The 25,922-nt window shown below is 33.1% G+C and overlaps 2 protein-coding genes and 1 long non-coding RNA gene across 10 annotated transcripts; 2 read left to right on the top strand and 1 right to left on the bottom strand.

Annotated features, from left to right (window-relative positions):
* The first annotated feature begins 412 nt into the window (after nt 1-412).
* Nucleotides 413-5,392, top strand: LOC115977551 (protein TIFY 7-like). 7 transcript variants are annotated; one of them, XM_031099459.1, is made up of 6 exons: nt 413-573; nt 2,811-3,143; nt 3,235-3,343; nt 3,746-3,881; nt 4,220-4,277; nt 5,085-5,392. In XM_031099459.1, exons 2-6 carry the CDS (start codon nt 2,845-2,847, stop codon nt 5,254-5,256), a joined length of 774 nt encoding a protein of 257 aa, XP_030955319.1. In that variant the 5' UTR covers nt 413-573; nt 2,811-2,844; the 3' UTR covers nt 5,257-5,392. The 7 variants fall into 7 exon arrangements, with proteins under 7 accessions (XP_030955319.1, XP_030955322.1, XP_030955320.1 ...); XM_031099462.1 differs by lacking the exon at nt 413-573 and adding an exon at nt 585-726 and having other exon boundaries at nt 2,856-3,143; XM_031099460.1 differs by lacking the exon at nt 413-573 and adding an exon at nt 585-726.
* Nucleotides 5,393-8,518: 3,126 nt separating this feature from the next.
* Nucleotides 8,519-25,176, top strand: LOC115977549 (ion channel DMI1-like). Of its 2 annotated transcripts, XM_031099455.1 has the most exons (12): nt 8,520-9,224; nt 13,221-13,289; nt 13,381-13,974; nt 14,616-14,798; nt 14,943-15,002; nt 15,097-15,300; nt 16,634-16,882; nt 17,541-17,639; nt 17,959-18,153; nt 19,105-19,197; nt 19,371-19,637; nt 24,207-25,176. In XM_031099455.1, exons 1-12 carry the CDS (start codon nt 8,910-8,912, stop codon nt 24,432-24,434), a joined length of 2,556 nt encoding a protein of 851 aa, XP_030955315.1. In that variant the 5' UTR covers nt 8,520-8,909; the 3' UTR covers nt 24,435-25,176. The 2 variants fall into 2 exon arrangements, with proteins under 2 accessions (XP_030955316.1, XP_030955315.1); XM_031099456.1 differs by lacking the exon at nt 24,207-25,176 and having other exon boundaries at nt 8,519-9,224; nt 19,121-19,197; nt 19,371-19,576.
* Nucleotides 20,959-23,582, bottom strand: LOC115977550. Its single transcript, XR_004088572.1, has 3 exons — nt 23,009-23,582; nt 22,226-22,295; nt 20,959-21,274 (listed from the first exon to the last, which is right to left on the bottom strand). It is a non-coding gene; the product is annotated as an uncharacterized LOC115977550 (long non-coding RNA).
* Nucleotides 25,177-25,922: the final 746 nt, after the last annotated feature.

The raw sequence follows: 25,922 nt of genomic DNA, 5'->3' as shown, positions 1-25,922 counted from the left end.
AGGCTATCATTTGTCACTTTGGTTATCTTGTGTGCTCTTGAATGGGTTTGTTTTTATCAGTTTATAACAGCTTATTTAGTTATTGTGTAAAAGTACAATTATATTTTTAAAGTTCATTCCATTTTAAAATTTATATATATCAGGGGCATTCCTGAATTGCCCGACATGAATTCCTTGTGCATTGTCACTTTTCATATAGATTTTTTTGGAAAGCTGTCTTGATATAGATGAAGCCAATAAAATACGCCAATTTATACAAACTAAATTATTATAGATTTTAGGAGGTGTCTTTCTCGTTGGCCCTATGATTATGGGAACATGAAAAACACATTTGAATTTCACGTGCACGTTCTTTTCAATACCCTCAAAATCAAAACGGTTCATGGATATAAAATTCTCTCACCATTACCTCCCAAAAGCTAGAATTGCTACAAAACCTGACAAGGAAATTGTTTTTCTCACTAGGAAATGCATTGGACCTTCTAGTGTGCTTTGGAGCTTTCAATGACAAATAGAGAAATGTCAAAAAGACAAACATTTACAAACATTTTTCACAACCTATTGGTAGAGAAGGTATCTCATTAGACCGTTTTATGAAACATTTTTTTCATAGTACGTGAGATCTACACAGTCTTATGAGACATCTCTCACAATTTGTAGAATTTACATATATTGTGAGAGAGATGTCTTATAAGACCGTCTCATAAGATAATTTTTCCTGAAGAGGTAAATTATTAGTGATGCAATATAACATTTACATGACCTACTACTAACATCATTTTGATTTGATTTTAATTGACTCAATTAGTAAAGTTTGTAAAAAAATCTATCATATCTATAAAAAAAATTATTCTCATATCATTGAATAAATGACCATGGATGGAATTTTGTTTACACCAAAAATCAATTATTATCTTGACTTGATGAGAAAACGCAATTATCAATTTGGAGTAAACATCAACTTATATATTAAAAATTCATTTTATTGTAATGTATACCAATCACAACATCTCACCTTATTAATTTTAAAAGAAACCTTATTAATTTCAAAAGATTTCTTGTGCTCATGCCTCATGTACTAGACTTATTGTTATGGTAAATATACCCTTCTGTTTTGATGTCTACCCTTTAAATTACATGGAAAAGGGTGGACTCAGTGGTGACTAGTGACTACGCCAAGTTTCCACATTGATACATCCATATGGGTTAAATTTGATCAGAAGACATCGAAAGCATTCAACCTATATTATTGATTTTTCCTGGACGGAATTCCCAATTAAGCTTGCACTCTCTCCACATACATATATTAATATATAGGCACATACACACACTCACACTCATATGATCCCCATCCAGTTGAGCAAGAATTCTTAGCACTGAGACAACTTGTCCTCCAACTTGTTCAGGTGCATTTCTCTCTGTCTCTCCTAACTCTCTATCATTCCTTTCATAAGAACCATTGCATACTTACTGGCTCGATGAGAACCATGGCAAAAGGAACATATAGGCATCAATAGGGAAAATGTTATATAACGTGTGGTCCAATTTGTATTGCACTGCCTTTTGGTCCAGCTGAATATTCTTTCAATCATTAATGTCAAGGAGCTTAGGAAGGATTTTGCTTCCTATGACTTCTCTAACCTTATGTTTGGATGATGGGAGATGATGGAAGGAGAGAAGAGGAAAGGGAAAGAGGGGATGGATGATCTTTCTCATCTTCCTCCGTTCCAAACATATGTTAAAATGTATGGTGGCAAATTTAGCTGCTCATGAGCTTGGTCAATAGGCCTCAAGATTTTTGTATTTTCGGCTAGTTAACCCAACCCATTTTTATAAAACTATAGACCTTGTTTTTTTTTTTTTTTTTGGTTGGATAAATAAGGATTATATTAACTAAGAGAAAAAAAGAAAAAGAAAAAAAGAGAGGATTCAAAACCATTTCTAGAGCCCAGAGAAGAGACCCAATTAGGAAGAGAAGAGATGTTTATAGGCCCATCCCACATCTCACACAGCTATGAGGTTTACAAGAAAGATGCATATATTTTGTAATGTGATAATAATTGAAGTAGGCTTCTATAATACTTCATTTTGTTATACCTAATAACTTTTTAGAGAGAGAGAGAGAGATGTCTAATAAGTCTTATATATTTTTCTTATAATAAAGGAATTTAAAAAAATAATATTAATTTAGAGGTGGGGTGGGAATGGTGTAACTCTTGAGTCCAAATCTAATTAGATATATATTTTCTAAATTTTTCTTTCAAATATTTTAGAAAAATTACTTTTATTGAGTCTTCAAATCCGTTGGATGTAATGGTTGTACTAGAAGCTGTCTACATACACGCAATTATGTAAGGGGGTGAAGGAATTTAAGCATGCTGCATATGATCCCAAGTCTAGTCTTCTTCACTCTTACTGCAATTTATAGATGTCTTTGATAATAGAACTTCTGTCTGGCATATATGTTTGAGCCATCACATCTCTCTCTTGCTGAACTATGGTATTACAATTTAATCCCAAGTGATCTCCTTAGTCTGTGATAGCACATATGAGGGAAAAAGATATATTACATTTCAAAATCCAGAAACTGGAGAGATTACTATATATATATATATATATATATTATGTCCAGCTATAGTATTACAATTTTAGATTATTATCATTTACTTAAAATAAATGATAATTAGTTAGTTCTAAATTCTATTTGGTTTAATTGATAAAATCTTTTGCCGTGAAAACTTTTGTACCATGTTATCATAAATATATATATATATATATATATTAAATCATCTTTTTCAATTCCTGAACAGGACTAAAGGATTCTCCTTGTTTTGGGTGGACAAAATGTCTTGCAGCACTCCTAGAACAAAGGATTTCATGAGAATAGAAGATTCAAACTCATATGTTGAATTCATCACTGAAAAAAATAGGACCAACCCAGATACATCATATGACATGTCTCAAACTATTTGCTTGTTTAAAAAATATCTCACCAGATTTCAACAGAACAAACGAAAATCAAACATGGAAGAGTCAGAAGTCTTCAAGAGGAGAACTTCTCGCCCTTTATTGCCACCTAAATTTGGTTCTAATTTGAATCGACCTACTTCTTTACTAGAACAAGCATTACTTCCTGTACTTAGGTACATTTTTTTTTTCATTTGTTAAATTATTTGTATAACAATTTCATTTGTCAAAAAAAAAGATCTCTTTAGTTACTTCTTATGTTTATAGGACTGATTCATTACAATCAAATTCTCTGGATGGGAGGTCTTCAACATCACAACTCACTATATTCTACAATGGAGCTATTAATGTCTATGACAATGTTTCTGTTGACAAGGTATGCAACTTATATATACTTTTCAAGTCCTCCAAAAAATTTCACTAGATCAAAGTGTTTGTTTTAGCTTTTTAATTTGGGGAGTTCATTTAGCATGTTTGTTTATGTTTTCTTTTTAAACTATCATATTTTATGTTTGATTTTTCATTTTATTATAATTAATTAGCTTTCTATAAGAAGTCGAGTTACTTTTAATTTAAATAGTATTTGTTTATTGGTTTTTAAAACATCCTTAAAGGGTGCACAAAGGTATCCATTAACATTTTTCTTTTTAATTTATAAGTGCATATTTTCTATTTTCAAAAAAATAAATAAGTAAAAAACTAATCCAAATGCACTGATTTGAAGACAAATTTTTTTCCCTTTATACACAAATTATTTACTCACACATTTTCATTGCAGGCCAAAGCAATTATGCTCCTTGCTGGTAATCAAAGCTGTTTGTCAAAACCTGTTGTCACAGAAATGCCAAAAACAGAAGTGAGAACACCATCTCATCCATCCAACTTACCATCAATTAATAGCAAGTTAGAAAAAGGTATCATAATTTGTAGCACAATCATTAATGAGTAATTAGGTCATGTTTAGTAAATAATTAGTGACATGATCAATTTAGAGCATGCAAGAAATGTTCAACCATATAGTTTGTGTTAAAAACTTAAAAATTTTATAGAGAACATACCATACATATTGCTCAAGAGAATGAACCAAACCCAAAATATTTCCCTACAATGCTAGCATATATTTTCTTCTAATCTTGTACTTTGTGTATGGATGCATCATTAAATTACATTCCAAGCACGTTTTATATTTTTTATTTCAATGTCACAGCTTAGAATATATCTAACAAAGCCTAAATTTCATTGCCATTTTCAGGAATTCCAATGGCAAGAAGGTTTTCCATCCAATGTTTTCTTGAAAAGCGCAGAGAAAGGTAACAGCAAAAAAAGGAAAAAAAATGCTTAAAAATTGCGGTGGTAATGAATGTGATTAGTAAAAAATCAACAATATATGAAATAATTTTTTTTTAAATACTTTTTGTTTTGTATTTAAGAGTTAACATATAGTATAAGATCTCTAAAGTAGAATTTATAATATCCTAATATTACTCATAATTTAATTTTCCCTGTATCATATTAAAAATACATATTAATTAGAATTCGAGGTACAGGCCTAGAAGAGAATCAACCATTATCAAATTCACTATTATTCTATCTTTGTCAACTAAACGTAGCTCTTTCTACTAAATATTGAAATTAACAAAATGGAATGTGTATGGCTTCACAAATTGCCATGCATGGGTATCATTAGTTGTTATGATTCTGGAAAAAGTATAGCGTAAATTTTTAATATTTTTATGTTGTTCTTGTACTGAGGAGGTAATTAAACTTAAAATATAATAGAATGATAGAAAAAAAATACGTATGATTGACCCTAACTAATTTGCTGAAGGTCCATAGTCAGCCCAAAAATTCTAAGATTTAGAATTATTATTTTTTTTTTAATGTTTCTTGGCTTTTCCAATAAAATTAGAATCTTGTTATCTTATATATCAATAAGCGTTTGTACTTACAAAAAGAATAGGTTGAAAATTTATAAAATATAACCCTTATGAATTTAAAGGTTTGCATTTAGCTAGAACGACTACCACACATTTTGCACAGCAAAAGCACTCAACTAGATCTTGTTAACAGAAAGTACTTAATTAATCTCTACTCATTACATGGTTTGTGTTTTGCAGGGTAATAAGCAAATGTCCTTATGCTCTTCCCATCACAAAAGATGAGGAAGAAGACAATGAGCCAACACTAGACAATGTCGATGAGTCCAATCAAAATCATAGCTTTACTCTTTCACCTTTTCCTTCTCGTTTAGGTTATTTTTTACCTGTATCAGCTAATAAAAACTGTTAAAGTTGGTACATTAATTTTATGGCAAAATGTTATTTCAGTATCTAGCCACAAATCCTGCCAATCAATTGTAACTGAAGTTCTAAGTGGAAGTTTTGCCTATATCTTAGTAAAGAATCTTGTAACTCAACTTTAATCTTTTAGTGTTTTCAAAGGAAATGTTCAAAGTTGAAATATTTCATTCCCGAGTGTAAAATTATCCACGCAAGAAAAAAAAAATCAAAATTTTAGACCTAAAATTTTATTCCTACAAATATGTAATTGTATAAAAAAAAAAATTTTTTAAAAAAAAGCACTAATAATTCTGCTCTATATTCTGCTATATATCAAGTTGGAAAGTGTTATACACAAAAGCATCGTGTAGTACTTGTCGTGACATGTGTGCTTTGTTTATTTATTTTGATAAATTGCAATTTTTATTAACAACAAAAGGCTGAGCAATGATCTGACTTGCAAGCCTCCATGTGTGCTTTTGTGATATTGAGTGATAGACTGCAAATTCTAAAATGCAATTTAATTATCCAAATTGTTAATCTATAATGGAAAAGGTTTACATTCTTTTCATTTTCACCCCCTCTTCTGTTCTCTTTCTCTAGGAATTTATGGTGAAATCGTGTCAGGTTAGTGTTGCTATCCATCTCATAGGATTTTGTATGGAATGTGAGAGTCGTGAAGCAATAAACTATACCAAAATTTCATGCTGCCACATCTTCTAAAATTTCATTATACCAAGATAACTTATTTTGAATGACATAGACTCATATATAGACTCATATATATTTTTAAAGTAGAGTAGAAATCTGTATCTTAACTATAAAATAGGGAATCTTTATCATTTTTTCTACGGACATAATTTTTTTTACAATTTATTGAACTGTTAACTAGTAATGTACAATTAGCCACCTACTTTCACATGAATGATGAATCTATTTTTTTTTTTTCTTCTACTTGCAGTCGTCTATTTCAAAAAGTTGTAGCAATTTACGCTTTCTCTATCTTTATTTGTCTTAAAAGAGAAAAGATGAAGTTAAGGATGGCCAATCAAAGTCAAAAACTACAAGACAATGGACTCATTTCATATTTGGGTATAAAGTAACAAAAATTTATGTATGGCATATATGCTAGCTGCCAGGGCGTCTATTTAATTTGGTGGGCAATCAAAATCAAAACATCCTCTCTCGTTATTTAACTAGACAAATATATGTCCCACCACCAATTTGATCCCTATCTTTTTCATGAGTCATGTGTGGAATCCACACGAGTGAACATGATAACTAGATAAGGCCATAGCCTTCATCATTGAATTTGAAGACATGAAAGATTAGAAGATACGTTGACAGCAAAGTTACAGCTGGTTTGTTAGGGCATTTCGAACACACTTTTGAGCATTTTAAATACATTTATACACATTTTTTCACCCACACGTATATCAAAAACACCCAAACAATATTACTCAAACACCTTTACCAAACACCTCTAATTTGAAAAAATATTAACTAATAAAAACTCTAATTAATTAATCGTCATGCAAAATATAATATAATATAAATGGTACTTGATATGAGAATTTTAAAAAACAAATTCTAAAGCAAGGATCATCATCAAGATTTAACATATCTGTCATTTAGTTAAAATCTAGTTGAACAGTGTTTTGTTGCCCAGTTTTTTTATTTATTTATCCTCCCAGCAATATATTATATATAATAACAAAGAAAAATATATAAATTTATTTGTATGATGTGTTAATTTTTATATTATTTAATGAGTACAAATAAATTATTTCTTACATATTATGTGACAATGATATAAGAGTTAATTTATAGAAAGTACATTTATCCTCCTACTTTTCTCTTCAACCAAACAAAAAAAATTTCTACAATCACTTTTTTACCCCTCCAACCAAACATATATGAGGAAAAACTAAATTTTTTCTATCCTCTCACTTATATATCATGTAACAATGACATAAAAGTCAATTTATATAAACTACATTTATCCTCCTACTTTTCTCTTCAACCAAACGAAAAAATTTTCTACCCTCTCACAGTAGTCTCATTTTTCCACCGCTTCAACCAAACATACATGGGGGAAAACTATTTTTTTTTTTTTTTTTACTAGTTGAGCTAACTGGAACCCACATGTGGGAAAACTAAATTTTTTCTATCATCTCACTTTTCTATCCTCCCACTATTATTTTATCCTCCTATTTTTTCACTCATCCAACCAAACAAACCCTAAAATTAAAGGACAATTAACCATTTTTTTTCTACTTATTTTATCAAAACATGTTTCATTCTAAATAAAGAGTCCAAATCTTTACACCCTTTGTGCTCTACTATAGAGAAATTATTGTATACTCCCGGAGTACCATAAATGCGTACTCCCTCCTCTCACATGAATGGTGAGTCCCACTAATTAAATTCATGGTGGGACCCACTATTCATGTGAGAGGAGGGAGTACGCTGGTACTCTGGGAGTACCTAATAATTTTCCTCTACTATATGTTCCACGAATTAAAATTTACCACATGTTCACTTATTTCATTAATGCCTAATTTCATGCCTTTTCTCCTTTCATTTACCTAAAATAAAAAATAAATTAATAAACAAAAACCAATACATCACAGCACGGCAGCAGCTGAACATTCTTTGATTTTTGTGTGTTATTCCAAGTGGAGAAGAATCGTAGATTGGGTTTGATCCAATTGGGATGTAAAGAACAACCATTTGTGTTGCAGTTCTAAGCAATGAAAGTGATTGCCGATCAAAATTGGTGAGTTTAGTGCGCCACAATCAGCAGCACTGACGACTTGTGTCGGCAGAGGTTGGCGGTGCTGCTGCTGCTGTGCTGTGCTGTATTGGTTTTTGTTTATTAATATATCTCTTTTATTTTAGGTAAAAGAAAAGAGAAAGAATATAAAATTAGACTGAAATAGGTGAACATATAACAAATTTTAATTCGTGGGACATATAGTAAAGCACACAGGCTGTAACAGAAGATTTAGAACCGTAAACTATAAAAAGTAAAAACTAAAAACGTTTGACCAAAAAAAAAAAAAAAACTAAAAACGAAAATTTAGAAGGGCAATTACGTACCGAACTGTCCCCTCAAGAGTCAAGTCCACCAGACAAATCCCAATTCATCACCGCCATTCACGTAATTGTGAATTAAAACTATCTTCCTAACTTTCAAAGATTTCAAGTTCAACAACACAAATTGGAGCCCACAAAAAACGTAACTAACAAATAGTAGCGGCGGAAATTTTTGCTTCTTCTTTGAGCCACTTTCAAGAAAACGTAAGAAAAAAGCATCGATGAAAAGAAAGAAAGAAGAAATAGCTGAGGGAACAACTAGGCCTGATGAGGAAAAAGACGAAAAAAAAAAGTGTCTGAGACAATTCATGAAAGTGAGTCTCACCCAATGAAAAATCCACTGAAAATAAATAAAATAAATTTTGTTTTTTTGTTTTTTTTTTTTTCACAATTTTAACTCAGATTTCCCTGTGTGAAACCAAGTGAAACTTTATTCGAGTCATAACAAGTTTCTTTTTTATAAAAAAGAGAACTCATCTGAGAAGAAGAAAAGCACTCTACTACTCTTATCTTTCTCTTTTACTTGTAAATTTCTCTCTCTCACCAAAATCCTCTTCTTTTACAATGTCCAAATCTAACGGAGAAGAAGATTCGCTCCCTCCAAACCATAGGACGAACGCTACTCCAAACTCAAAACCTCCTTCTTCTTCATCCGACGGTCTCGATCGATCCTCCTCCTTCTCCTCGAGCATCTCCGATCGAGACTATGTTTGCCGTTCCTTTTTCGGTGCCAATCCTAATAGATCTCGCGTCCACATCAAGCCTCGGAATGATATAAGTAATAGGGATTTGGATTCTGAAACTGACAAGCTCTTGGTGATCAGTCAAATCGTTGCAAGGAGAATTCGCAGATTTAATCACTCACTCATCCTATATTTGGTTAGTTAGTTCTTCATATATTCTTTTTTCTTTGTTTTTAAATCGGCTTTAGCTTTTGTTTGGTTGCTGAGAAAGTGAGGGATTATTTTGAGCTTTGAAAGTTATGAAAAAAAAAAAAAAAAATTCTAAATCTATTCAATTAGTTAGTTAGTTGAAAAATCTAAATCTAAATCTATTTTTAATCTCTAGTTAAAAATTTTTTTAGATGTGTTTGTTGGAAAATTTCCAGGAAAGATGAGAAAGTGCGAAAAGAAAAATATAGATTGAAGGATGTGATTACACGTTCACTTGGTTTTTATTGTTTTTTATTATTATTAATTTAGGCCACGTGGCAGTTCAAGTGGCAATCTATGTCGTAAGGAAATTATATTTTATTTTGTCTATTAATCACGTCAATATTATTTTCTATAGTGATGAGGACTATTTAGCGAATCAGGAAGCTAGAATTTGGCTTTGTGTCTGGTTAGTTGCTGTTAAAGTGAATGAAAAGTCAAGAGAAAGAGAGAGAAAATTGAGTTTTGAATGTTACTGAAAAAAAACTAAAAAGCCCTCTATTTAGTTAAAAATTGGCTTTATGTATGTTTGGTTATTGAGAAACTGAATGAAAAGAGGGGGGAAAAGCTCTATTTAATCAGCTAGTAAAGTTGGTTTGTATTTTGAGGTAACTGGCTCAGTTTTTATATAAGTAGAATTTGAACTAGTTTTATTTACGGGTCATTCTATGGTACATACTTTCTTTTATTTTTGGCTAAAATGCAAAAATCACTCTTTATCTATGTTTCACCATAATTCATTTCAGTTCTCCAGCTTTGCATTTGTTCATTTCAGTTCTCTAAATTTCAACTTTATTCAATTGAGGCCTCTACATTGACTTTTGTTAAATATTGCGGTTAGTTGTCCAAATTTTTAATTATTTTCTTCATAATTTCTTTATTAAATAAAATGCCATTAATGATTGAAAAATATTTTCTAGAATTTCTTTTTAAAAAATTTCAATGGAAGTTGATGGAGAGGCCTTAAATGAATAAACTTGAAATTTAGAGGACTAGAATGAACAAAAGTAAAATTAGAGGATGGAAATGAATTATGATGAAACTTAAAGGGAGGGTTTTGTATTTTAGCCTTTTTTTAATGGCTTTATATCAGTTTTGTTGTTGAGAAAGTGAATGAAAAAAGAGGGAAAATATTGAGTTTTATTTGTTATTGGGGAAAAAAAAAATCCTCTATTTTTTTTTTATGAGTAATAAGATTTATTTATCAAAAAAGGGACAACGTAGTAGAGAGGAAGTACACAGGGGTTAATAAATCAAGTACAAAAATTACATGAATCCAGAAAAACAAGAAAAGAGGAAAATGATTGGTTTCCCAAAGTTGACAACCAATCCAATAAAGGTTCTAAATAAAAATAACTTGAGTAATTATCCATATATGTCCATTTTGATGACGACCAAATTGACCTTTCTAGCAAGCTAAGGGCCCAATAACTGACTTAGGCATAACCCAACTTACTCCAAATAATCCAATAACCATAGACTGCAAATCCATAGCAACCGGACAATGAAGGAAAAGATGGTCAACCGATTCAGCATTACACTTCACATATAACACCAATCCAAATTCCAAACCCTCCTTTTTCTTAAATTGTCTATTGTCAAACATTTCCCCAATGCAACGGTCCAAACAAAGAAAGCCACTCGAGAAGGGATCTTTTGCTTCCATATGCTTTTACAAGGGGAAAAAAATCATTAGATAGTAATCAGCATTAACCTTAAACCCCTTATTTTTATCAGGTTTCCAACACATTTTATTCTCCTCAATCCCTCTTACAGAAGAGCCATATATGGTATCCACGAAACTCGATAAAACCTCAAATTCCCAATCATGGACAACCCTAAAAAAACTTACATCGCAATGAAGGACCTTGAAAATCTTATATCCCAATGAAGGGCCCGATTAATGGGCTTCATAAGCTCAACCACACTTACCACCTTATCTTGACAACCTTATTTCGACAAATTCTAAATAATTTAGGATATTTAACAACAAGAGCAAGACATATCTCCCCACATCACTTGTCTTGCCAAAACTTTACCCTCAACCCGTCACCAATTTCATATAGAATATAGCGAGACAAAGAAGACCAACCCCGACTAATATTTTTCCACAAGCTAACGCCATAGGGACCAGCAACTGAACCAATACACCAGTCACCCCAAACACAACCATACTTCACCTCTATTACTTGCCGCCAAAGAGCATCTCTTTCAAGCCCAAATCTCCACAACCACTTCTTAAGCAAAGCTTCATTAAAATGTCTCAAATTTCTTTTCCCCAAACTACCTGAAGAAAGTGGGGTGCAAACAATAGCCCATTTAACTAGGTGAAATTTGGGTTCATCCCCTCGACCACCCCATAAGAAATTCCGTTAGAGTTTCGCAATTCAGTTAGCCACAAAAGCAAGAATAGGAAATAAAGAGAGAAGGTAAGTAGGTAAATTTGATAGAGTACTTTTAATTAAAGTTACTCTACCTCCCTTGGATAAGTACAAACGTTTTCATCTTGTTAATCACCTTTCCAACTTCTCCAAAATCGGGTTCCATATTGTCTTATCCTTGAATTTTAGTCTCCTTTACACCTTCTTCAAAATCGGGTTCCATAATGTCTTATCCTTGAATTTTGCATCCAACGGAAGACTCAAATATTTCATTGGGAGAGTACCTTGCTTACAACCAGGAAAATTCACCAATAACTCTAAATTATGAACCACTCCCACAGACACCAATTCTGACTTACCCAGATTTGTTTTTAGACCAGAAACAGCCACCTCAAACCACACACCATATGGAGAATCAGAATCTGATCAAGGTCAGCATCACTGAAAATTGGAGTGTTATCAGCAAAGAGGAGATGCAACACCATCAAAGATCTTCCCTCAAAATTACCCACACAAAAACCTAACATGCGTCCTTCATGTACGGCTTTATCCAGCACAGTTAGTTAGTTAATTAGTGGACGGCTTTATCCAACACAGTTAGTTAGTTAATTAGTCAGTCAGGTTGGTTTGTATGTTCAGTTTTGATATAAGCCAAATTTTGAAGTGGTTTTATTTTATATCTAGTTTCTGGCTCAAGTTAAAACCAATTTTGGCGGGAAGATATATGAAAATGGCAAATTTTATAACCTTATTTTTGGAGGAAATGTGCATTTGAAAAGACCAAATTTGAAAATAGGTTTTATGGGAATATATGTGGTCCAATTTTGGACAAGTTTTATAGACAACCCAAACTGAAAACTATTAAAACTAATTCGGTTTTTGGAAAGGTAGAGGAAGTGAGAAGTATAACTAGAGATTGAATATCAAGGAATTTGTCGATTTGGTTAACCAGAGAAGAAAATCACCTTAACCATGGTTTTTTTTTAATAAAAAATTTATTCTTCTCTCTTTTTCTTTTTCCCCGCTTTGCTTTTGGGAAAATTATAAAGACATACCACGAGTTTTGGGGAAATAACATTGGCTTTACCCTATTGTTTCACATTAGACAAAAACATCCTTTAAAATAAAAAATATACCACACCAGTCATTTTGCTGGTGTAGCTCACTAAGGTCAAGAATTAACTCAATGAACCATAAACAAGTTTGATTTCTTCCCCTGTGCTTATATTTCCATTTATATCAGTTACTTATTGGCATTCTCTAGAGCTGGGGGGAGAAGTTTTGGTTGCCATTATTGGAGAATTAGATCTTTAATGCACTGCCAAAGGGGTTTCCATCATGGTTCTATGGGAAATCTAGCTAACATGGTGTCTGCTTATATCAGTACATATTGTTAAGTCTGAAATTTGACAGTTCTATTTTCAAAAGATAGCCAATGATGTAGATGTGTCAAACTATTTTTTGTATTCTTTGTTTGAGCTTCTCAGAGACAGCAGTTGATGACTTGCTTCTCAAAATTTTTTTTGGGGGTTTTATAACTTTGTTTCTAATTTCTTTTGCAGCTCAGTTTCACTTGTATAGTATCTGTACCTTATGCAGCTTATCTACAAAACAGAGTTGCAAAACTTCAGGTTTATATTTTCGACAATTGTTGGACATTCCTTTTGACTTTTGTTTGTTAATTTTTATGCGCAATTTTATTTTGGTTTTGTTTGCTTGCAGGAAGGGAAAACTAACCTTTGTTGTCTTTGTGGTGATAACTATATTTGTAATGGTTCAATTCCTCATTTTGGTAATGCTGCTAGTAGAACTGTTGCCTTGTATACTGTGGTGTTCACAATCTTTATGCCATTTCTGTTTTTCAAATATCTGGACCGTCTTCCCCCAATCAAAAGACTTTCAAAGAGTACAAAGATTAGCAAAGAGGAGGTTCCCTTGAAGAAGAGAGTTGCATACATGGTGGATGTGTGTTTCTCTATATATCCATATGCAAAGCTGCTTGCACTTCTCTTTGCAACTATATTCCTTATAGGATTTGGTGGATTGGCATTGTATGCAGTAAGTGAGAGTAGCTTTACTGAAGCTCTTTGGCTTGCCTGGACTTTTGTAGCTGATGCAGGAAATCATGCAGACAGGGTTGGCATTGGGCCAAGGATTGTTTCTGTCTCCATAAGTGCAGGAGGCATGCTTATATTTGCAATGATTCTTGGGCTTGTTTCTGATGCTATCTCAGGGAAGGTGGATTCACTGCGGAAAGGAAAGAGTGAAGTCATTGAAAGGGATCACGTACTTATTCTTGGATGGAGTGAAAAATTGGTAATCTTCTTGAGTGCATTTGAGCTTGATTCACCTCCAGTATCTAATTTTCATTGGCAATCTTCAAGTGATATCTAGATTTTCCTTTAACTTCTGGATATTGTTAAGATTGTAGTGTTGGGGTGATTGGTAAATACTGGTTTAGCTTTGGGAAGTTGTCATGGAACTTTTGAGATGCTGCTAATTTTTAGTTACATATAACCAAAAGTTTCATCTTTCAGCCATTAAGAAGTTGTAGAAAGCATGAACTTAACTGTTACTGGAATTTCATGTCTAATTATGGTTCTTGAGGTCCATGAGAAAAGGAAAATGAGTTGATATGAATAACTGAGTGTTGCCTTTTAAGTGCAAGGTTTCTGTCCAAAATTTTGTTTCAGCATATACAGGGTGCATGCGGAGTTAGATTTGCCGCTAGCACCCCTTAACATTTTTGGTTCTTAAGTTATTGAATGGTATATCTCTATGCCTATTGAAAGTGCAAAGCGAACCTCATATGCCCTTGACCCTTTCTGTTTCTGGCTTCTCTAAGCCTGAACATATTTAGTTTGATGAAATGGGTGAACTGCATAAATCTTGAGATCAAAGTGTCAAATTTATTAAGATAAAACAATTCAAAGTTAATTTATGATTGTTGGCTATAGGGTCCACTCTTGAAGCAGCTTGCAATAGCAAACAAGAGCATTGGTGGTGGAGTTGTTGTGGTACTTGCAGAACGAGACAAGGAGGAAATGGAGATAGACATAGCAAAGCTAGAATTTGACTTCATGGGGACATCTGTTATATGCCGAAGTGGCAGTCCTCTTATACTGGCTGACTTAAAGAAGGTACTTTTTGGTATCTAAGATTCCTTCTCCCCCGCTCTTTTTTTTTTTTTCCCCCTGATCACTGTAGTTGATTGCTCTTTTACTTTCATCATCTTTTAAAAAATACATCTTTCATTCAGATTTTTTCCCTCTCCATATTCACAGGTCTCAGTTTCAAAGGCACGTGCTATCATTGTATTAGTGTCACATGAAAATTCTGATCTGGTGACTTCCAATTCTCAATGTCCTTATGCTTCTCAGTGATTTATATTGTTTCTTTGGAACAAAATAACTTATATGTTCATATATTTGTTAACAGAGTGATGCACGTGCTTTGAGGGTTGTGCTCAGTCTCACTGGAGTGAAAGAGGGTTTGAGGGGTCATGTTGTTGTGGAGATGAGTGACATTGATAATGAGCCCCTGGTGAAACTTGTTGGAGGGGATCTTATTGAAACAGTAGTTGCACATGATGTAATTGGACGCTTGATGATACAATGTGCTCTGCAACCCGGCCTTGCACAGGTTACTTGCTATGCTATAGTTACATTTCTCTCACAAATTTGAAGCCAGTGACTTAGCCACCCTCTCCCCCCCCCCCCCCCCCTCTCCTTTTTTTCTAGGTTCTTCTAAATGTCACTGTTGTTTGCATCAAACTGCTTTCTTGCTTGTGTGACAAACTTTCTTTAGTGAGCTCCACTCTTAGTTTCAAGTTCTTATAAATTTGACATTGATTGTTCTTAATTAGAGCCAGACTCAAATGGGGAAAAAAATGAGAGGCCTCTTCCTTTCCATAGTTACCTATAATCTAGCATTCTGCTTTGTGTACATCAGCATGTTTTCTCAGTTCTCTCTGTTAACTTCTCTTGAATGCGGTGGTGATACAAAATCAATTCTTAAGTAATCTTTTCATGTCATTCTCGGGCCAATTATTCTGGTCTGTTATTTTGTGCAGAATGTGTTCACTTTGTGGATCTCTTGTAGTTGTAGGGTTTTAACATGTAAATCCTTGTCTGCTATTCTGTCAGTGTTGCATCATACTGAATTCTAAACTAGCTTGTAATCCTGTTTATTAGTCATGTATTTAATTTAAAGTTGAATTACAGTATATGTTATTTAAGACCAACAATAATAAATAATTAGTGGTGAAGTTTATGCAAGGTAATAACATTATGTCTTTAAACAAATTGTCTGTACATAAAGATGACAAGCAAATGTGAAAAGATCAGTATCAACTTGGTGGATTTTTTAGAAAAATCTCAGTTAAATTACTATCTTAAGTTGAGATGGTCAGGTTATTTGAATTTTCTGTTCTCAGTTAACTAAATTAAAATGTTAAATGACTTTTAAAAATGAAAAAAATTCTTAGTATGAATTGCAAATTAAATAGGCATGTAGCAGTTGTAATCTTAATTGTAAATAACTGAGCCGTAGTGCTTGTGTAATTTATAAATAAATACAGTAGAAGTTAAATACGTCCTTAATGAGAGAAAGGAGACAATTCATTGGAAAAGTCAAGTAGAGGCAGTTATCATGAGGAGATGTCTCATAGGACAGTGGTGAGGCTAATTAATGAGACTCAATTAACAATACTAATTATTAGATTGATGAGTCTCATCAACGGATTTTGGTTAAAAATTCTTCAGAAAGAAAAGCACACAGAAAACATGGCTGTCTTGTGGTCATAAGTACTAATGTTTTCCTATTCTGTTTCTAATTATATAAATATCACATTTGTCGTATTGTATGACATGAAACCTATGAATTGTACAGCCTCTCTTCTACAATTTTAGGTCCCCTTGAATTCTAAATTTAAACTACATTTTTTTAATCTATTCAATTCCCCTTCTTTTGGCAGATATGGGAGAATATATTGGGGTTTGAGAATGCTGAATTTTATATCAAAAGGTGGCCTGAGTTGGATGGTCTGCATTTTAAAGATGTTCTTATTTCATTTCCTGATGCAGTTCCCTGTGGAATTAAGGTGGCTGCTGAAGGCGGAAAGATAGCCATAAATCCAGATGATGATTATGTTTTGAAAAAAGGGGATGAAGTCCTTGTTATAGCTGAAGATGATGACACTTATGCTCCAGATCGCCTTCCAAAGGTTATTTTTCCTTCTTTTTTTCTTTTCTAAATCCATGTAGCAGCAAACTGTGTACGTGTATTTTTTTCAAATTGATAGTTGCAGCTTAGGAAGTTACAAAACTTTATGTCTGACTAAATTCTTACATTTGGCTTTGTAATTTCATGATGTTCGTTTGGGAAATTGAAAAGATCCAGCAATCATTAGCCTTCTGTCCAAGTTTACCACTCTGTTTTAAAGTGGGCAGGTCTATGAAATTGGAGTGCAGGTTTTTGGGTGTCAAGAGGGCCACCGCTATTGTTTGAGCTGCTATTGGATTTGATATGAAGCCCAGAAGCACAGATGTCCAACGTTTACATGTCATGTAGTATAATCTATTTGTAGTAGATAAATTTTATGTTGAGTTTCTATTGGTGATGTGTCACTATAATATAGTGAAAGAAATCAATGTGAACAAGTTGATCTTTCCATGTTGTGTTTACCTGTAGACGTGTATTTATAGATTGACAGAAAGTGGGCTATTGATAACCACTCGGTCTGATCTTTATTATATTTTCACCTATAGGTATATGAAAAATAATGATTATGTTTTTATGTTCATCATGTTTGATGGTTTGTTGTAGAAAAAAAAATTTCAGTTGTCTTTCCTTATCTCATTTATGCTCTGTCCTTTTTGCAGGTACGTAAGGGTCTTTTTCCAAAAATAGCTGACCCTCCAAAATATCCTGAGTGTATATTGTTTTGTGGCTGGCGTCGTGACATTGATGATATGATTATGGTAACTTGCTTACACGTACAAAATAAATTATTGTTTATAATTTAATTTTTAGTGTTAACTTAAGGTGCCACTTTGTCACATTATTCAATTCATTTTTACTATAACCTCCTAGCTTTTTTAGATAAGTTGTGCATGGTGAACAAAGTATAAGAAATCTGAGGTTTTCATACTAATATACAAAAACAGAGACAAGTTACCAGTTAAATATTAAAGAAATAAATAAATTAAGAAAATTAGAAGTCATCAAGCAATATGGAAACTAGCTCTGTAACACTTCAATATGGAGCTCCAACTTTATCAGTGGTTTGCCATTTTTCAGGTTCTAGAGGCATGTTTGGCTCCAGGTTCGCAACTGTGGATGTTTAATGAGGTTCCAGAAAAAGAAAGAGAGAAGAAGCTGGCTGATGGTGGACTTGATGTATCTAGATTAGAGAACATAGAACTTGTCCATCATGAGGGGAATGCTGTCATTAGACGGCATTTAGAGAATCTTCCTTTAGAGAAATTTGATTCTGTAAGTCTTCTTTGGTATTCCCTCTGTGTGTGTGTGTGTGTGTGTTTTAGTATAACAACATTGAAAAAAAAAATTAGAAGACTTAAGGTAGAGAAAGATTAAAAATAACATCAGTAGAAGTAATTATAAGGACTTGTCAATTAAGGAAGTAACAAAAGCTATGACTTTGGATAGAATAGAATGGTGGAAAAGAATGTGTAGCCGATCCTGACTAATCTTGTTGAGGATCCATAGCCAATCCCAAAAAAATTGGGTCTAAGGCTTTGTTTTTGTTAAGTCTGGATGGATTGGAAGTTTGTGTGTAACATTGGGTTTTGAAAGCGCAAGATCATGATTTGCAGGTTAGGCTTATGGTGAGGATTCTTGGACTACCACGAGATTGATGGATATCAATGGAAGTTGAAAAAACATTAGGATTCTAATATATGTGTGCCTTTTAGAGATGGCTTCTAATATAATTAATGTAAATTGGTGAATCTTGATGATGTTTGAAAGTTGAATGAATTTAGGGCCTTACTAGACCTAACAGTTAACTGAATTAATGGCTTTAAAAATTAGGTGAACAGAACCGTTCTGCAGTTAGGTTGAAAATCATGGAAACAAATCTGAAATGTAGAATGTATGTCTCTGGAAACAGAACTAGACAACTCATTTTGCTTGGAATTTCAGTGTATGTAGAATTTTTCCCTAAACTTAATCATAGAACCAATCCTCTTTCTAACATATTGATCTGCTACAAAATACTTATGCCAAAATTAAAACCGGGGGCTTCTATGCCGCATCCATACATGCTACATCCATACATACTAACTTATGTAAGCTATTCACAACATCTAAATTAGCATGGTAGTTAATTTACAAAGCAGATTTTTCCCTTTTTGAGTATGAACAAGAACTTCTGGAAATTTCTTTTGTTAATTCTTTAATAACTTACTAACTCTAAATGGACAGATTTTAATTCTTGCAGATGAATTGCTGGAGGACTCTGTTGTGCAAGCTGATTCACGATCTCTTGCCACTCTTCTTCTTATACGAGATATACAGGTAGCTACAATTGCAATATTTTGTTCGAGTGTTCGTGTGTTTTAAGTTTGTGATTGTCCTTTTTGTTTATAGCTCAACCAAAACTTTTATAACCACCATACATTGTCATTGTACATACGGATTTCTCACTTCTGACTGCTGATAAAATCTGCATGTTATCTAATGGATTGCAGTCAGAGCGTCTTCAACACAAAGATAGAAATTCACCTTCTTTACGGTTCTCTGGGTTCTCTCACAGCTCTTGGATCCGTCAAATGCAGAATGCTTCAGACAAATCAATAATTCTTAGTGAAATCCTGGATTCTAGGACTAGAAACCTGGTGTCAGTGTCCAGAATCAGTGACTATGTGTTATCAAATGAACTGGTCAGTATGGCACTAGCAATGGTGGCTGAAGACAAGCAAATAAATCGCGTTCTCGAGGAGCTGTTCGCAGGGGAGGTACCTTTCATGCTCCATCCTTTATTTATTTATTTCTGGTTTGATGAACACAATAATGTTGTTGATAATGGCCAGGAATTCATCAGTCCACAAATGTCTTCTTTTCTGATAAATAATTTCACCTTTCTGGAGACAGAATAGGAGTGCTAATGCAATCTAATTAGGAAGAGAGCAATATGACCCAGTCCAAATTTCTTTGTTAGATTCTATTACAGTGGATAGAAGAGACTAAACAATAAGAACATTAGTAGTCCTTGTGTGTAAAAATTTTAGTCTTTGATACCATATGAGCTGATGCATATAAAAGTTAGTTGGCTTGCTTATTCAAAATGGGTGATCATAATCCCTATTCTTTCAATTTGTCATACTTATTAGCAGTCTTGCTGTTGACTAAGCCTATATTCAGTATGCTTAAGCAGGGCAGAGAGTTTGGTTAATCATAATATTAGATGTATACTTGTTGTATAGCTATATTTCAGAGTTGTCAACCTTCAGAGTAATTTGAGAATAGAACACATTATTAGTTGACATGGTAATTTGTCTCTCCATAAAAGGACTCTCAATGAAATGGATTTTCAGATACAGGCATTGTTGAGTTTGCTAATACTTTCCAAAACTAATGGTGGTCAAACTTCTTCCCTTGACTCTTGCAATGCAATATCATATGAAGCACGTGAAAATTGTTTCTCATGCTACCTTGTGCTAAGGATTACATTGCCAATGATTTATAATGTGAAGGCATTGTGGAGCCATCACTGCATTCCACATTGTGTATGATATACAAGTGATTACAAGAAGTTCCAATTACAACTAGTCCACTTTAAGTTATTACACGAGTGAAGCTAGTTTGTCTTTGGGTTGTGATCAATAGTACAAAGTAATTTGGTAGCTTCTAGTAGCTCAGGAGAACTGCTACATGATGTGGACTGAATAGAAATTTGAGTGCAGGAGATTGTAGCACCTTAAGACAACAATTTGAAATGTGAGTTGCCAATGATTTGAAACTTGGAAGCATTTTGTGGGCATATGTTAACTGTTAATTCCCACATCGAGTAGGTACTAGATCTGTCTGAATAATTTTGAATAATCCTTTTAAGCTATCACGTTGATGTGGCTAGTTGCCACTGCATCCCCAAGTTATGACATTTGCTACTGCATCCCCAGGTTATGAAATCTCCTATTACAGTTACTAGGAAGAAAAATAGTGGAGGGATTTTAGGGAGGATGAAAAATTTAAGAGAGAAAAGTGGAACGATAGCATTTTAAGCGGTTGTTTGGTTGGGAGGGGAGAGGGAAAAAAAAGTGGTGGGGCCCGTGTCACGACCCAAATCCATGGAACATGAATTTAGATGCATGACCAAACTACTAAACTTATATAACTCCATAAACGTAATTAATCCAAAATAAATTAAAAACTCCAAAGAAACAATACTCTTAAATAAAACCTCTTACAAAATCCAAACTCCTCAAATTTAGAATAATCTCCAAAAAACAGTGCAATCTAAAGCGGAAAAAAAAGAAATAACTAATAATCTTTTAAGACTTCCAGTATTATTGACTTCGCCTAAAACTCCCACGCTCTACCTTGCACCTTACGAAGCAATCCAAAGGTTCTGTTCCCCCAACTAAACTTTAATCTGAAAATTGTAATTGATGGGGTGAGCCACACATCCAGTAAGCAATTATACACAATATACAACAGAATAGAGTCAAGCAAAGCACGAGTTTGATTTCACAATTTCACTCAAAATATTCGATATAGTTTTCCAAACATATAAAGAACCACTAAACACATGTATATAATCAAATCTTAAAGTTATTCGAAAACACATACAGATAATTGATCAGAACACAGTGTCACATATACACATCACATATTCTCACATACAATCCTGTGAGCGGATACCAACATCTAACCCCTGTTGGTGAGGGATCAACACATATTCTCACATACAATCCTGTGAGCGGATTTACACACATATCTGATATCTCTGATCAATTCTAAAAACACTTATTTTAAATCACATATCACAAAGCAAAGTTTATACAAAATAAAATAATTTGCTTGATATTAACAATTTCCTTTCAAATACAGAGGCATATCAAAGATCACAATATTGAATAGAACATAAATCAAAGGATGCTTGACTCTCTTGGGAAACGAATAGCGACTGAGGAGTTTATGTAAATATATTACAATTCTTGAGTAAATATGAAAATTAAATTTGCTAAAAGAAACATTTTAAATACAATTTGAGAATAGGAATATGACTAAAATCACTTGGTTTTAACAAATTTCAAGGACAAGAACCTTTTTAGAAAATTTACATTGAAACTCAATTATTTACGGAAAATAGTTTAGTTTATAAATCATCTTTTAAATGAGATTTGGACATTCAAAACGTTATTTAAAATTCAAAGTATCTCTTTAAAACATTATTTAATAGTCGAAATTTCTCTTTCAATGATGCAAAAATACTTTTGACAAACTTTAGAAAATATAAGTCTGAAATACAAAACTTTTGAAAACTTTTAACTTCTAAGAACCTAATGGACAAAACTTGTGCATATTATGCATAATTACTTACAGTACTTGAATCCCTCTGAAAGTCCAGCCGAAACAACCTCCAAAGGCCTCAAAACACTCTTAAATAAGACCTATATTCAATCATAGAAATTACTTACTATCCGCCACAAAATATAAAACTTATTGAATTATACAAACTGACTCACTAGGAAAAAATACTGTGCTGAACTGATAACACCTTAACACCAAATTAAAGTTTCTCTAACTAATAATATTCCCTTGCATTAATCGAAACTCATATCGCCATGAGGAGAGCAGTAGCCAAAATATCACTGACCTAAGATTTAATATAAAACCCCAATGAAAAATTGTAAGAGCCATATACCTGAATAGATATTTGTAATCCATGGCTTATTCTAGAGACACACAGTGGCCAACTTAGGATTTAATTAAATGACTCCGATGAAAAACGTGAAGGCCATGATTATTACTAATATTTTGATCCATGTCTATTTCCATGGGTACACACGGTGGCAAGATCATTGACTTCAAATATATTATAAATTTACATGTCCGTAGGAAGACATATGCCATAACCATAGATCCTTGAAATTCAGTGGCTCAACTTTTGGATTATATATATATTTATATCCCAACGAAACCATCTTAAAGTCATCCTAACATAAGCCATCCTTTAATATATATATATATATATATATATATATATATATATATAACTCAAGAAACACGATAAAACTACCTAATATACAACATCTTTCTGCCAAAACCATAAATATATCTCAAGGTTTATAACAGTATAATAGTATTAAGATGGAGTTCTCACCTTGATTTCGTAGCCCAAATCTTAAGCCCCTAAACAATTTTGCCTCTTCAATCGTATGTGCTCCAAACTCCAAGAAAAGAAACACCTCTTAGCCTCCTTAGTGATGAAACCCTAATTTATCTTTTCCTCCCCTTTATATTTTAATCTGATGTGGGCTTGGTGGAATAATGGGCTGGACTTTAAAATCCTCTTGAGCTTATCTCTTTAGTCTCCAAGAAGCCCATAAAACATCTTCATCCTTCTTATTTATTATTTTAATTGCCGCACCAAATTGTATGCACTAAAATTTTAATTTCTCACCTATTTGTAGCACCACAAAAATTGTCTACTCCCATCTTACTGTGCACACACATATACTACCTCAACTCTATAATAAGATTGACAAGGTACAGTGATAATCATAAAAAAAAACAAAAATTGGGGTATTACAGCCCGGGTGTTCTCTCTGGGCCCCCAAAATAAGGAGAAAACTGGTGGGAGAAAAGCTCAATTTGAGCTGACCAAAATGCCCATGTGCGTAGTGCACATGGGCGTTGTTCTTGCCAGTTGTGTTTTTTTTTTTTTTTTTTTGGCTTTTTTTGTTCTTCTTAGTAGTGTTTTTTTTTTTTTTTTTTTTTTTGTGCTCATCTTCCTTTGGCTTGTGCTATTTAAAAAAAATATTTGAGTGTCCATACACAATGTTTTTAATAAAAAAATGTTACTTTTTTGTTTTAATTAATGGAGACATAATTGTAAATTTTATACCAACTTCATTTTCCATTCTCTCATTTTTCTTCTCAACCAAACAAATAAGTTTTTTATCTCTCCACTTTTCCATCCTTCCAATTAAACACAAATGGGAGAAAACTAAATCTCTTTTATCCTCCCACTTTTCTATTCTCTCCTCATTTTCTATCCTTCCACTTTTTCACTCCTCCAACCAAATGGACCCTAAATTTGTAAATTGATATTATTTTAATGTTTATTTAACTCAGCTCTCTCTCTTTAGTTGCCTAGCTGGGGAACTTATCCATAATTATTTTTACCACAAGAATAATCTGATCTTAGGTGGATATATTTATTTGCTCTTTCTATAGTGGGGGGATACTGATGCTTAACTTGTCAATCTTAACAGCTACAGCACATGCTATCACTGATGATAACCCATTCAAATCTAGAAAATTAGAAATTTGTGCGAATTTGACATGTTTCCATGCAGGGGAACGAGATGTGCATCAAGCCTGCAGAATTCTATTTATTAGACCAGGAAGTACTCTGCTTTTATGATATAATGATTAGGGGTCGTCAAAGACAGGAAATTGTGATTGGCTACCGCACTGCAAATGCGGAGTGTGCCATAATTAACCCTCCACAGAAGTCACAACCAAGAAAATGGGCCATGGATGATGTTTTTGTGGTCATCTCATCTGGTGAAAGAAATGCATAATAGTTCTTTTGCACGAACCTATGCTACACCTTATTCTTGCGCTCTTAGCCATAATATTAGTCAGTAAAATTAAGCATTTAGTGTGAATTCATCAATGTAAGAAAGTTGTTTAGTTAATGTTGCAAAAGAATCTGAAGGCTCCTATTGAAGGTGGTGAGGTCTCCGTTCACTACAAAGATTCATTGATGATGATTTCTTGTTCCCCAAACGTAAGTTTTGCAAACACAGGCTTATTGACTTAACTGGCTTGGACGATACACACTGGTTACATGACAGCAGGGTGAAGGGATAACAGTGACCCGCAAATATGTTATAGAATTGAATGAAAATTTATGTTGGAAAGTTAATAGATCTTGATGGAATTGATGGAACAACATTCTGTGGGAAAAATTCCCCTTTATGGCCATTTTTGTGTAACATCATGAGCTATCCCTTGTTCAATGATGGAATTCTGGAAACTGAAATCTGATGGCATTTTTTAGTTAACCTCTCTGATACTAGCGTAAATTTTTTTGTTAGCACTTTCTGCCTCCTTTCGAATGATATGTAACATAGCAAGAAACAGGTAGTTACATGGATCAACTCATGTAGGCGTCAAAAAAGCAATAGAAGATTGTAACTATTCTGTTTATTTATTTATGCTAATGGAGGATTGTAAGTATTTAGTTGAATCCTAATAGTTATTTTGCATGTTCAATGCTGCTTATTTATTTATGTTAATTGAGGATTGTAAGTATTTAGTTGAATCCTAATAGTGATTTTGAATATTCAATTGCATATTTATTTCAATTGCAATTTATTCCATTAAGATTCTCTATACATTGTAAGGAAGGCCAATATGATGATTTGGAATTGTTTATTTTCTGAAAGTACAGTAGAAAAAGAAGGGAAAAAGAGGCTTGCCAAAATGCACTGATCTAACATGATTTCATACTTCACTTCCCCCAGTTCTTTATTTTTTGGGTTATATCATCACCGTATCCAACCAGTTCGACCAAAGGAATCCCTGACATAAATATTGATGAAATCAACCAGCTTACACTAGAACAGCAACCTTATCACACAACAAAAACTTAATAAACTCAAACTGAACAAACAAAAGTAAGATTGTTCATTTTGCTCACACTAAAAGCTTTGACCCTTTCTCTACACCATGTACACAGCAAATTAATGAAAGACTATTGGAAAATTTGCATCAATCCCTTTTGAGAAATGTTCATCATGTTGACCGCTAGGCAAGGTTGTCAAAATCGGGATCCTACGTAAAATCGTTGGAGGTATGTGGGATCGTAAATCGTAGGATCGGATCGTGGATCGTAAGATCCTACATTATTTAAGAAAAAAACAAAAAATACATATTGGTATGTTAAATAATCACATAAATTATACATTCATTAATATAATTACCATACATCATTATATCCATTTGCAAGCATCATTTATAGAGGCCAAAAACCTCAAAATGTGACACTCTATTGGGATATTTTT

This window comes from Quercus lobata, chromosome 2 (assembly GCF_001633185.2).
Source record: "Quercus lobata isolate SW786 chromosome 2, ValleyOak3.0 Primary Assembly, whole genome shotgun sequence".
NCBI classification, from domain to species: Eukaryota; Viridiplantae; Streptophyta; class Magnoliopsida; order Fagales; family Fagaceae; genus Quercus; species Quercus lobata.
This window is presented reverse-complemented; position numbering and strand designations above follow the sequence as displayed.

Coding starts and splice junctions, on each gene's coding strand:
- LOC115977551 (XM_031099459.1), top strand. CDS start 2,845: ATGTCTTGCAGCACTCCTAGAACAAAGGATTTCATGAGAATAGAAGAT. Junction 3,344..3,745: donor ACAATGTTTCTGTTGACAAG/GTATGCAACTTA, acceptor TTTTCATTGCAG/GCCAAAGCAATTATGCTCCT. Junction 4,278..5,084: donor CTTGAAAAGCGCAGAGAAAG/GTAACAGCAAAA, acceptor TGTGTTTTGCAG/GGTAATAAGCAAATGTCCTT.
- LOC115977549 (XM_031099455.1), top strand. CDS start 8,910: ATGTCCAAATCTAACGGAGAAGAAGATTCGCTCCCTCCAAACCATAGG. Junction 9,225..13,220: donor ACTCACTCATCCTATATTTG/GTTAGTTAGTTC, acceptor TTTCTTTTGCAG/CTCAGTTTCACTTGTATAGT. Junction 14,799..14,942: donor TACTGGCTGACTTAAAGAAG/GTACTTTTTGGT, acceptor CCATATTCACAG/GTCTCAGTTTCAAAGGCACG.